Genomic DNA, 12,829 nt, shown 5'->3' on the forward strand with positions numbered 1-12,829 from the left:
TGGATTTGAAAATGACGGATTTCCACCTTGAAATACATTGTCTTTATGGGAGAATGATGACCTTCCCTTGTAACATTTTTTATCTCAAATTTGGCCCGAAATATATCGTTGAAAAATTAACACAGCATAGAATAGACATCGATGCTTAATGTATGTATTTTTTTAGAAGGGGTTACCGATATGTTAGCGCCAGTATTTAAGTTTAAAGAACATACTTCCGGTTTTCTGCAGAGCGAGCAGCCATTATGCGGCGGAGGTAGTGGCAACGTTGCAAATATACGGAGGTTAAATATGAAGAGCGATATTGCACCTGTCGACCGCTGCATAATTCCAGTGAATTGGATTTTTCGGAGTCATTTTTCTACGTATTCATTAAACGAATATTCAGTTCATCTCGAAACGTGCTATACACCGAAATATGAAATTTATCAGTGCTGGTTGTTAAAGTAATTCCTATATGCGACTACATTTTATTAAACATGCGAATAATCATGGTACCGGAATTCAATACATCCCTTGAAATTGTCGGCGTATCGCTTCAAAAGCGAAAATGATAGAATATAATGAGACTTGCGATAGTTTATCTGTTCTTCTGAATACTACTTCAAATTGTTTTACGTTTATTTCGAAAAATATGCATCGTTTTCAACTTGTAGAAAATACTTATTTAAATAGAAGTTCTAAGCGTAAAGAAGAAAATCTAGCGCATTCATCAGTCATCATCAGTTTAATTGATATTAAATGTCTAGAATAAGGTGTACAGGTAAATGAATGCACCACGAGACAAGCATATTGCTGTTGGGTACCGACTATGTAGTATTTGGAAATACAACTTCGCGAGCGTACTAATTAATCGAATATTCACCCATGTAATTCTTCGAAAGTATAAAATAAAATAGACATGAGTACTTCCTTTTTCACTGACCAAACAATTTACTTTGATACGTTTTCCAAAGGTCCAATTAGCATAATTTGAAAAAACAACAGTAAATACATTTACCTATTCATGAAGTCATTGCAGGAGGATAAAAATTAGGATGCATTCCTGAACAATCGATGGCAGCTGACATAAGTGAGTCCGTAGAAGTTGCAATGCCAGCCTTCCAAATTTACTAAAACTTCGGCACTAGGAGCAAGTATTATTTTATTATCCTGATACTAATGATTCGAATTACATTTGGGTTATAACTGACACATTAGTTGCTAATTTTCACTAATCAACTCCTTATTAATAGTATGGATGAGGCTATTGAATGGAAAATCTTCAAAGAAATAAACATTAAAGAGCTTTGTGTCAGTCATTCGACAGAGACTTTAATCTTCATAAATCAAGACATAAACATTGATTATTTAAACATTGATGGACACTTTATGTTGGGAAATATTGCAAAAATTTCTTAAGAAATTAAAAATGCACGTCAACGATTCGATATCCTTCAACAGATGCACTCGTTGAAATCGCTTCGATGGAATTGATGGATTCACTTTCGGCCACATTTCGTTTCCTCAAATAATCCAAGCTCTTACCTTTACCTTCAGACACAAATTTGCCTTTAAATCGGCATAATGACGCCATCACTTCAGCCCAAAGGTATATTTAATAACTTAAGGCTAAGTAAAAGGGATAATAAAACGAGTAATATTGTCACAATGCAACGTAACTACACGAGGTAAAGTAAACAAACAAAGGTGCTCAACCGGTGTGAAACTAATGCCCCGTTTACACCACGATCGTCGCGACGTTGATCGCGACTACTGCACGTTTACACGTCTAAAAGTTACCATCGTAACTCAGTGCTGCCGTCGTTGGGGAATTGTTTAATAACAAGTGACTGCAAGTGACCACGCGGAGGTAAATTTAAATCTAGAAAGATAGTTTGTGAATGATATTAACGATTTCATGTTGTAAAACTGCAACTGTGTATATATACCTGTAATAATATTTTAAAGGAAAATCGCCTATGCTGTGAATATTTGTGAATGGCCTTCCATTGATTGACAATTATTTCTAAATTTTCATTTTAGTTTTGTGTTGTCGAAACCGCCATGGACTTCGGTAACGTTATAGCGGCAATAGCTGCTTACCAAAGGTATCTTATGATACGGAACCAGAGGCAAAATATGGAAAGGGAAATTGCTCGCATGGAGCGGTTAATTGCCGTGAATTTTAGGCGACGAAGAGCCCTGAGAAGAGCTTGGGTTTATATTCGAGCCCAAGCGGTATGGGAGAGAGACGTCCCTGCTTGGCCGGAGGATAGATTTCTCCAGACATTTCGTGTCTCTAGGGGCATATTTGACATGCTATGCCGGGAACTGGCACCGTTCATCGGTCGACAGGATACGGCAATGAGGTCTGCCGTGCCAGTGGCGAAGAGGGTCGCTGTAGCCCTCTTCTATTTAAAATCTGGGGCTGATTTTGGAGTGGTAGGTCTTGCTTTCGGCGTGGGGAAAGCTACTGTCCACGTCATTGTTAGGGACTTCTGTAGAGCTGTCCTTGACAGGTATTTCATGGAATCTATAGTGTTCCCATCGACGGAGGAGGAAATGGCCGCCAAGGAGAACTGCTTCCGCACCCGGTGGAACTTTCCAGGAACCATCGGTGCCATTGACGGGTGCCATATACCTATTAAGACCCCAATCCACGGAGGAGCTGATTATTTCAATTACAAAGGGTGGCACTCGGTCATCCTTTTGGCTGTAGTGGACAGTCAGTATAGGTAAGTAGTCATTAATGGTTAAAAATAATGTTATATACTTCACTCTGACCACGTATAAATATATTCAAAAATATTTTATTTTCTGCAGGTTCATTTACTGCAATAGTGGCTATCCGGGGAGGGTCCATGATGCTGGTGTGCTGCGGGCTAGTGCCTTGTGGGATGTCATCACTAATGGCGGCTTACCTGAGAAGTACCATTTAATTGGTGACGGGGCTTTCCCCCTGGGAGCCAACATGATGAAGCCTTTCCCGAGGCCAAATGGACCCCACGAAGAGCATTTTAACTACCGGTGGGTTTCCTGTTTTATACCCATCATGAAGTCATAGTCATGTTATCCTCTGAATTTTAATTTATTGTAACCTCTTACAGACTCTCTAGGGCCCGGATGGTAGTGGAGAATGCTTTTGGGCGCCTCAAGGGCAGATGGCGAGTCCTCCTTAAAGCCTCTGAAGTGGACGTTGCAAGGCTAGTGGAAGTGATAAATACCTGCTGCATCCTACACAACATCTGTGAGGAAAATAGGGAAGTGTTCTGGGCGGATTGGCTCGAAGAAGCAAATGCTGCTGAGAATATGTTTCCGCAACCCCAAGATGAAGCTGGTGGGGACAATTTTGTTGATGGGGAAGAGAAGAGAGAAGTTCTCGCGCAGCAACTTTATGATGCTGTTCAATAATTCGACGAAATCCTCAACTCATAAACCAGTCCTTTTCAGGACTTCCAATTACTCAAGGGTGATTGTTCTCCATGACAAAGCTTTCCTTACAACCCTGTTCCTACCTGAAGGAAAACAGCCAAAAGTTATGCCCTTCATTTCTAACCTTGCTGTAAAACCCGCCAGCAGGCACTGTATTTAAGCAATTCTATCATAATTACATAGACCCTTTCCCAAGTACTAACGGAAGAATAGAGCAGAAATGAGTTTTGCATAAGTAAATTATCACTAGCAGTAACATTTTACATTAGTACCTAGCTCATAATCAACAGTAACCAGTTCATGTAAAGTTATAACATAGTACTGCAATTATGTGATCCCTCATGGGCCTTTCCCCTCACTTGCGAACCCCGCTGTGAGAATGGACCATCCTTCAACCATTTCCTAACCCTTACATACTCACTCACTTTTAGGAGGCCTGTCAACTGTGGTAACTAGATCACTCTTACCTTAGGAAATTGTTACAGCAGAAACAAACCTAATGAAACACCTTCAATAAAAAAATCATTATGCCTCACGAACCGCTGAGCTACACAAGCAAAAGATATGAATTAAATATTCTCATCGAATTATTAGAAGGAAAACTAGCACTGTTGGGGAGGAATGGGTTGAAAAGCAACTGAGACACAATAAAATTCAGTTTTTCAATTTTTATTTCAGGTTTTTGGGATGCAACACAACAATTTTCCTAATACATAGACTGGCAGTTGGAGAGATGGTGGAGCTGGTGGTTGTTGGGGAGATGGTGGGGCTGGTGGTTGTTGGGGAGATGGTGGGGCTTGGGGTTGGTATGTGAATAGAGCGGCTTGGGGTTGGTGTGGGCATGGGGGGGCTTGGGGTTGGTATGAGAATAGAGCGGCTTGGGGTTGGTGTGGGAGGGCTTGGGGTTGGCATGGGAATAGAGCGGCTTGGGGTTGGTATGAGAATAGAGCGGCTTGGGGTTGGTTTGGGAGGGCTGGGGGTTGGTGTGGGAGGGCTTGGGGTTGGCATGGGAATAGAGCGGCTTGGGGTTGGTATGAGAATAGAGCGGCTTGGGGTTGGTTTGGGAGGGCTGGGGGTTGGTGTGGGAGGGCTTGGGGTTGGCATGGGAATAGAGCGGCTTGGGGTTGGTATGAGAATAGAGCGGCTTGGGGTTGGTTTGGGAGGGCTGGGGGTTGGTGTGGGAGGGCTTGGGGTTGGTGTGGGAGGGCTTGGGGTTGGCATGGGAATAGAGCGGCTTGGGGTTGGTATGAGAATAGAGCGGCTTGGGGTTGGTGTGGGCATGGGGGGGCTGGGGGTTGGTATGAGAATAGAGCGGCTTGGGGTTGGTGTGGGAGGGCTTGGGGTTGGTATGGGAATAGAGCGGCTTGGGGTTGGTGTGGGCATGGGGGGGCTGGGGGTTGGTGTGGGAATGGGGGGGCTAGGAGAAGGTATGGAAATTGGGAGGCTCGGATAAGGAGGGGAGATGTTGGCATTAGGGTGGCACAATGGGAGAGGGTAGTTGGAGGGAGGTCCTCTCACCACCGACTCCACAAGCATTCTCATGTAGTCCAGGGCCCTCTCCTCCCTTTCCTCCTGCCTCCTCAGCATCCCCATGTAGTCTTCATGGGAAGACCTTAGGTATGCTATAATGTCCCCTTCACTCCTCCTCTTCCTTCGCGATAGTAATGGAGTGGCTGGAGCGGCTGGGGTGGATGGGCCAGCTGAGGTGGATAGACCCCCACCATCACCCGAGATCACTTGTCTGCAACACAATATTAAGGAAGCATTACTTGTCAAACAATGGAATAGGAATCGTGCCAGTTATTTAGAACTTCTATGATATCAAATGGGAAAACACAGGGAACCGATTGAGGACTCCATTCCCTATGGTCCTTAATAAACTAAACAGCAAATGGGTTACCAAGTTACGGTGATTCTGTGCAATGCCAGGTTACACTCATTCAAACAAGCATTCACTTACATTAGTTAGATGATTTGCATCTTTCAATTATGCCTTAGCTCACAGCAACAAACTTATTCACATTACATATTTACCATCATATAATATTGTTTAAAAGGAATGAAAAGCTACCACTGAGAGATATCTCTAAGCAACATTAAATTGATTACGTGATTGAAGCACAAGTTACATTCTATGAGTTAGTACTTACGATGATATTAGGGAGTCCATCCTTGCCTCAGGAGTCCCCGCCGGAGCAGTGGCATAAAGTTTATGGAGTACATCCCAATGCACCCACTCCGGCGGAGAGTCCCCTGACCGCATCCCCCGCTTCAACCCTAGGTACCTCCGCCTAAGGTTATTAACCTTGTCTTTGACCTGGCTAGCAGACCTAGGGTATCCTAGGGTTGACAGCCGCTCCGCCAGCTCCACCCACACTCCCACATGACTCCTCTGATTGCTCTGCAACCTATTCAAAGTAAAGGAAGTGATCAACTACTTTGCAACAACTGACTTAAAATAGTATTTCTTATGATAAGAGGGAAAATGTACCATTGTTATTGCCCAAACTCATCCACAAAGTTATGGAAATTCAGCATTTACAAGAGATGAGCCATTAACATAAGCAAGGCAAGGGCCCCAGAAACCTTTTGCTCTCAATAGGATATTCTGATTAGAAGTTTTCCGATACGAGGAGAACTTAATTTAAATCATTTCATTAGAATGGAAATTTCTGTTCCAATACTAGTTAGGAAGGAAAGAAATTTCAAAGCCTATGCAGCAACTAGGAAGTCATAACAGTGACACCAAAAATAAAGGAAGAGGAACGAGGAAAAAGATGAAACCCATGATAGTTGAGTGTAGGAACGTAATTACTTTCAGGATACACATAATTCACGTAGGCACATCTGGACAGCGTAAGAACCTACACTTCAACGTTTAATTAGAACACGAAAGATAAACACTACTACGCTTTGCTATTCACCAAGACATTTTACGAAGGGTAGATCACACGGTAACCTTTTACGTATGAATCCATGCGTTATGAACGCGTAATCAATCCCGAATATCAATGAGGCACTCAGCATTTTACGGTTTGATGACCTAAGACTTTCAAATGAATTGAGTAATTCTATCCACTTGTACAACATTTTATCACACATTTGTTACAAGTGGTAAATGATTTTCCGAACAACCATCAGAGCATTCTACATGCAAGCACCATACCTCAAATTAGTATTTTAAAAAACGACACGATGTGCTCAACACAATTTGTCGTAAGTAGCGATTAAAATTACTTGATTTCGGAAAAATAAAGTCACTAAATACCCACAAATATTGCACAATAAACTCACCTTCTTTGAATATCGTCATCAGAGAAGATAGCGAGTAGCACCTCCACCTCTTCTTCCGAAAAAATCTTGCCTTTATCACCATCCATTTTTTTCTTACTCCTAAATTTTTCTCACAGGGCATAAATATATTAATACTGTAAAAGATGACTTACTTTTGAAATTAGAATATTTTATTCTTTTATTAATCTGTTCTGAGTACGATGTTTCCGCCCAATTAAAGTGAATGAATTACGTTAAAGCTTGTCTTGCCTTTGTTCTTTGTTTTGTTAAAGCTTGTCCTTTGTTCAAAATCGCGCGTCAATTTAATCCGCTAGAGGAAGCGGAAGCTCTCTTTTTTCTTGGCGCACTAGCGCTAACCATCGTAAGTTCGGCAGTGTTAGGTACTAAGGCCTACGATGGTAACTCTGCGCGTCTACACGACGTTTTGAGGTTACGATCGTACGGATCAACGTCCCGACGATCGTTGTGTAAACGGGGCATACGATATGTTGGCAGCGTTGTCGAGTTGGTGGTCAGCAATTATAAATAAACCATTTTTCCAAATTAGGTTGAAATTAATAGAGCAAAAGGTCTCATTAGTTAAGTTCATTTTATTCATCGCAAATGATGTAGTTATAAAGCTTTACTGTGTTTCCAGAGAAAGTTTTTAAATTCTTCCGATACCTAAGAGTCAATATAACAGCCATTCTTCATATCACTAGATTATTCCATTTTAAGTAAAATTCATGCATTGTACAGCTATTTTGATTGATTTAGCATTACTTTTAATTTTTATGAATGACTAATTTAGCGATTATAACTCGTTGTTATCGAGTTTATCTAACTCATGAAAGCAGTATTTCGAAGCGCAGGTTCCTCCTTAATTTACACCGCGCTACTGACGAATTCGTAAACAAATGAAGGAAATTACAACGTTGCCACAACCACCACTCCTGATCCATCTCATTACGAAGGCTCCAATACGACTTCGAGGCGAAAAGTTTCAAACACACAAATTACCCTTCGTGTTGGTGAGCACTCGTAATGGACCGCTCGTGATGGTGAGTGAGTGGAATTATTACGAACGATTCAAACACAACCCCCCTGGTTCTTCATGTATATGCGAAGAATATTTTTCAAGCATGAGCATTATCAAGAGTAAACTGAGAAGTCGTCTTCTTGATTAGAACGTGGAATCATGCCTAATTTTAAAAACAACTACATACAAACCTAACGTACTCAAATTTTTCAATGAGATGAAAGTACATTGTTCGCTTTAATAAATATTTATTAAGAATGAAATTTAGTTTCATTTAGTGCACTACCTATTTGTTGTAATAAAGTTTTACTAAACAAGCAGATTTGGCTCCCAACTTGAAAAAAAAAATTGGTAAGGTTTATATTTGGCTCATTGGGTAATAGGTTTGCCGACCACTGGCCTAACCTTTCCTTCATTCATAACTCGCCGAAATGAACTGCCGGCCTCGGTGGCGGCTGGGTAACGTTCTCACCTGCCAAACAAGATGTTGCGGGTTCGAGTCCCGCCTGGGTACGTTTCCCCGGTCCAGGGCATGGTCATTTGTTTACGTTTACTTGTTACATTTGTTGAACACCCCGGTGTAAAATGGCCAATGAGAGCTGTATCCGGTGGTTTGAGAATAAAATAAAAATAAAAAAAAATAACTGTAGGTCCATAAAATGGGAATTACTCCCGATGAGTTTCATTTTCAGTCAACCAAACTCCTTCCGAAACAAAATAAATACAGCTAAAGCTTCTAGGTACATCGATTGATGGCGCTGCAGGACTAAAACGGTCAGATTCCTCTTGATTGCTCTCTCACTCTCTGAAAACGGTGTACTGAACCGCCAATATTTAAATATGAGCAAATGGCCCTTACATACTCAAAAAAATGTTTGCCAGACGTTTCGGTGGGGTGATCCATCATTCTCAAATACACAAACAGTCTCATTGACGTAGAAAACAGTACAACGAATTTTCATCTTACGAACATTTGGTTCACTCATTTATTTCCGCCACAAATTTAATTGATGTTATCTTTGAGGTTGTAAGAATATGAATATTAAAGCACGCGACAGTGTATCGTTTTTATTGCAAATATTTTAATGGTTAAATTTCACCAATTGAAACTTGACACCACTCATTTAATAAGCATATAATAATTATCCGATTATGGTGCCTACATAAATAACTTTCTCTATGAAGCTCAATTTAAAGAAGCCTTTGACATATTTCAAAGGAAAAGGGAAGCGTCTTTGAAAGAGAATAAGTTATTGGAATGCATGAAAATGCAAATGTTCGCAGTAGAACAAAATAATTGCAATAAGTGCTTTTTCACTCTTCGGTATTTAACGATAATCTCTTACTTAAATAAAAATCAGGCCAGTTCAACGTCAGAATACGGATTACAACGTTGATGCGATTATTGATATTTAGTAAAATACGGAAAAGTATAACATCCTTGATTCCACAGTGTGCAACAATTGCGACAACATTAATTCCGCAGCGACCATCCCCCGTGAATATTCAAAGGGGAAGTCGAATGAAATTTTATTTTATTTCACGGGCGGACAGAAAATTATTTTCTAAATTCAACAAATAAAACCACATGTAAATCTTAGTTTTCCCTCGCGAGGTATTCGATGAAAAATTTAACGAATTTTAAAACGTTCCGCAAACTCCGTGAAAAAAATTCCTACTCCTGACAGAAAATACATGACAGTAAATAACTCCTGCAGAAAATAAATCCGTGGAAGAAATCCAAGTCGTTTTATCGCATGTGAACTTCAACTTCCACAAAGTTGACCCGGAAAAAGAATTCAATCGTCAGCCAAGCGATAACCGTAACTGAGACCAGCGTTGAATCTGTGTGGTGTTTAATTAAATGTCCAAAATTCAAAACTATTTTATTATGTTCGTATTACAGACCACCTAACTCAGATATAACGTCAATGTTGGATTTTCAAAATCAAATATACAGCGTAGCATCCAAGTATCCTGAAAGAAACTTGATTGTGGGTGGAGATTTCAACGTACCTTCTATAGATTGGGAGACTTATAGCTTCATTCCTGGTGGGAGGGATAAAGTGATCTGCGAGGCTTTATTACACACTTTCACATCTAATTCATTGTTTCAAATAGCATCCGCACCGAACAGAGGAGAAAATATTCTTGATTTATTAGCGACAAATATACCACATCAGGTAATAAACGTTGGCACTGTTGAAGGAATAAGTGACCATAGGGTAGTAACTGCAAAGTTTTCTCTAAATACCGCTGTAAACTTTAAAAAAGAGCGTAAAGTTTTCATTTTTAAAAGAGCTAATTTTGATGGGTTTAAGAGTCATATGAAAAATGCTTTCCCCGAGTTTCAAGAATCAGTATTAAAGTTAAATGTAGAGAATACTTGGAAAGCTTTTCTTTCGCTCGTAACTTCGGGAATAAATAGCTACATCCCTAGTAAAATAGTAAAAGAAGGCAGCGAACCGAGATGGTACGACGCGGAAGTGAGAAAATCATTGAGGCGACAGAGAGCGTGTCATGCTAAAATGAAAAAAGTCAGCACGGATTTATCCGCTAATGAACGCGAGCTAATAATTAAAAAATATAGGATGACTAAAGCCGCCACGAAGGAAGCGTTCAGGAATGCGTTCACGAATTTTAAAAGAAAAACACTAGTAGAGCAGTTACAGGATAACCCAAAAGCATTTTGGTCATATGTTAGGGAAGTTCAAGGTAAACGATCTACCGTATGTTCGCTGAGAAACGACAATGGAGATGTGTTGACAAGCAGTTACGATAAAGCCAATTTATTAAATTCCTACTTTAAGAGCGTGTTCACGGAGCCTTCCGAAAACTCACCCGAGACCGATGACAATCCCTGTATTCATAAGATGCCAGCTATTGACATTAGTACGCTCGGAATAGAAAATATATTGAAATCGCTTAGTCCAAATAAATCACCTGGTCCAGACGAAATCCCTTCTCGCGTATATAAAGAACTAGCCTCAGAACTTGCCCCCTACTTGCAGTTAATATTCAGTAAATCCATCAAGCAACACGAAGTACCTAATGACTGGAAAATCGCTAATGTAACGCCTATATTTAAAAGTGGAGACAAGGAACAGCCATCTAATTACAGGCCGATATCTTTAACGTCCATCTCTTGCAAAGTCCTTGAACACATCGTAGTCAGCTCGGTAATGAAACACCTAGACGCGCAAAACTTATTAATGGGAAATCAACATGGATTCAGGAAAAGCAGATCGTGCGAAACTCAGTTAGCGCTTTTCGCCCACGATATTTTAGTCTCCGGGGAAGACAACATTCCAGTAGACGCGATTTTTCTTGATTTCAAAAAGGCATTTGATAAAGTACCCCACGGAAAGTTAATATTAAAACTGAAATCTTATGGTCTAGACGAAGATGTCATTTCCTGGATTAGAGAATTTTTGAGCGACCGCGTCCAAAGAGTAGTATTAGACGGTGCAGTCTCCAATGAGGTTAGAGTCACTTCTGGCGTTCCTCAGGGTAGTGTCATTGGCCCACTCCTATTCCTTCTTTATATAAACGACATTGGCGAAGTAGTGCAGAGTAAGTTACGATTATTTGCAGACGACGCTGTAGTTTACAGAGAAATTCGTTCCAGCAAAGATATAGATGAACTAACGAATGACCTTGCTGCTATCCAAGCTTGGTGCGATGCTTGGCAGTTAGAATTAAATTTGGAAAAATGCGTCGTAATGAATTTCTGGAAGAAGAATAACTCCCTACAGCGTAACTATGTCATTCGGGGCGCGCAGTTAAAGGCAGTTGAATCTGTGAAATATCTAGGGGTTAGGCTCAATAATGATCTATCGTGGAATAAACATATTCGAGAAATAACCGGTCAAGCTAATCGTAAAATGGGTTTTGTTAAAAGAATATTAGGAAAGTGCGACGACAAAGTGAGAGAAATTAGCTACTTTTCCCTCGTTAGACCACATTTGGAATACGCTGCCAGTGTTTGGGACCCTCATGAAAAAGGCTTAATAACAGAGTTAGAACGCGTCCAAAGAAGAGCTGCCAGGTATGTGAAAGGTCGTTACGATAGTCTAGTTAGTGTAACTGACCTCTTACATAAACTCGGATGGGAATCTCTGTCGGACCGTAGATTGAAAAATAGACTAAACCTTTTAGATAAATTCAAGAGCAGTGTCTTTTCTGACGAAGTTAACCATATCTTGCGGACGCCAACGTACTACGGAAGATCAGATCATATAAATAAAATAAGAGAGATAGATTGCAGAACAGACAGATTCCGAATGTCATTTTTTCCACGATCAATAAGAGATTATAACGGCAGCAATAGAACGCGTAAATAGATTGCATGACTTGTAGTGTAGCCTACTAACCTATGTAAAACTTACTGCATGTTTCTGAATTTCTATTCTATATTCTATTTCTAACAGCATATAGTAGTATAGTTTGTTATTATACGGGACGTTTCTTGGACGGTGTGGTGTGCATGTGGGAGTCCAAATGCATGCTGCATGCTGGTGATTGATCACCCCCTGCCAAACACCCTAGAGGTGGCTCGCAGGGTAATTTGTAGATGTAGATGAAACCATTCAAACCGTATCTTTGTGATGGGATTTTGGAAGTGTTTATGTTGTAACTATTTATGGAAAATACACGTCAACATTATAGTAAAATGACCGTGGCGTTGGGTGCATCGATAGATAATCCGAATACATGGCTTCGTACTTACCTATGAAAACTGTGAGCGTCTGCATCTTCGTTGACTTCCGCGACACTGTTTTGCTCTACATCCGCGGCAGTACTGATGTGGGATCAGAAATCTGGCGTCTCGCCAGACTCTATTAATCTTTCGGCGGCGCGGCGTATGTCTTTCGAGATTCAGCGAGAGTAACCATCCAGGAACTACGCACGCACAGTCATTTCGTCACTGAATATTCCTGGTAGGGTGCGGCAACGCTGCAACTCAGCGGGTTCGCACGAGCGAGTATCTCTCAAAAACGGCGTCGAAGGTCATGTGTCAAAGGCGATGTGGTCTCTCGCTGGGCCGCGAATTTTTTCATGCGGCGTATCTCTCATGTCTTTAAGCCAGTCATCACACAACTT

The 12,829-nt window shown here is 40.8% G+C and overlaps 1 protein-coding gene across 2 annotated transcripts in view; it reads right to left on the minus strand.

Annotated features, from left to right (window-relative positions):
- Nucleotides 1-12,591, minus strand: part of LOC124167753 (G-protein coupled receptor dmsr-1-like) — a 96,944-nt gene extending 84,353 nt beyond the window's left edge. For both annotated transcript variants that reach the window (XM_046545765.1, XM_046545764.1), the window contains exon 1: nucleotides 12,456-12,591. Coding sequence is in view for 1 of the 2 variants with exons in the window: in XM_046545764.1 (XP_046401720.1) it covers nucleotides 12,456-12,480 (25 nt within the window). In the remaining variant the exon portion in view is untranslated. The remainder of the gene's footprint in view (nucleotides 1-12,455) is intronic.
- Between the last annotated feature and the right edge of the window lie 238 nt (nucleotides 12,592-12,829).

Source organism: Ischnura elegans, chromosome 11 (assembly GCF_921293095.1).
Source record: "Ischnura elegans chromosome 11, ioIscEleg1.1, whole genome shotgun sequence".
NCBI classification, from domain to species: Eukaryota; Metazoa; Arthropoda; class Insecta; order Odonata; family Coenagrionidae; genus Ischnura; species Ischnura elegans.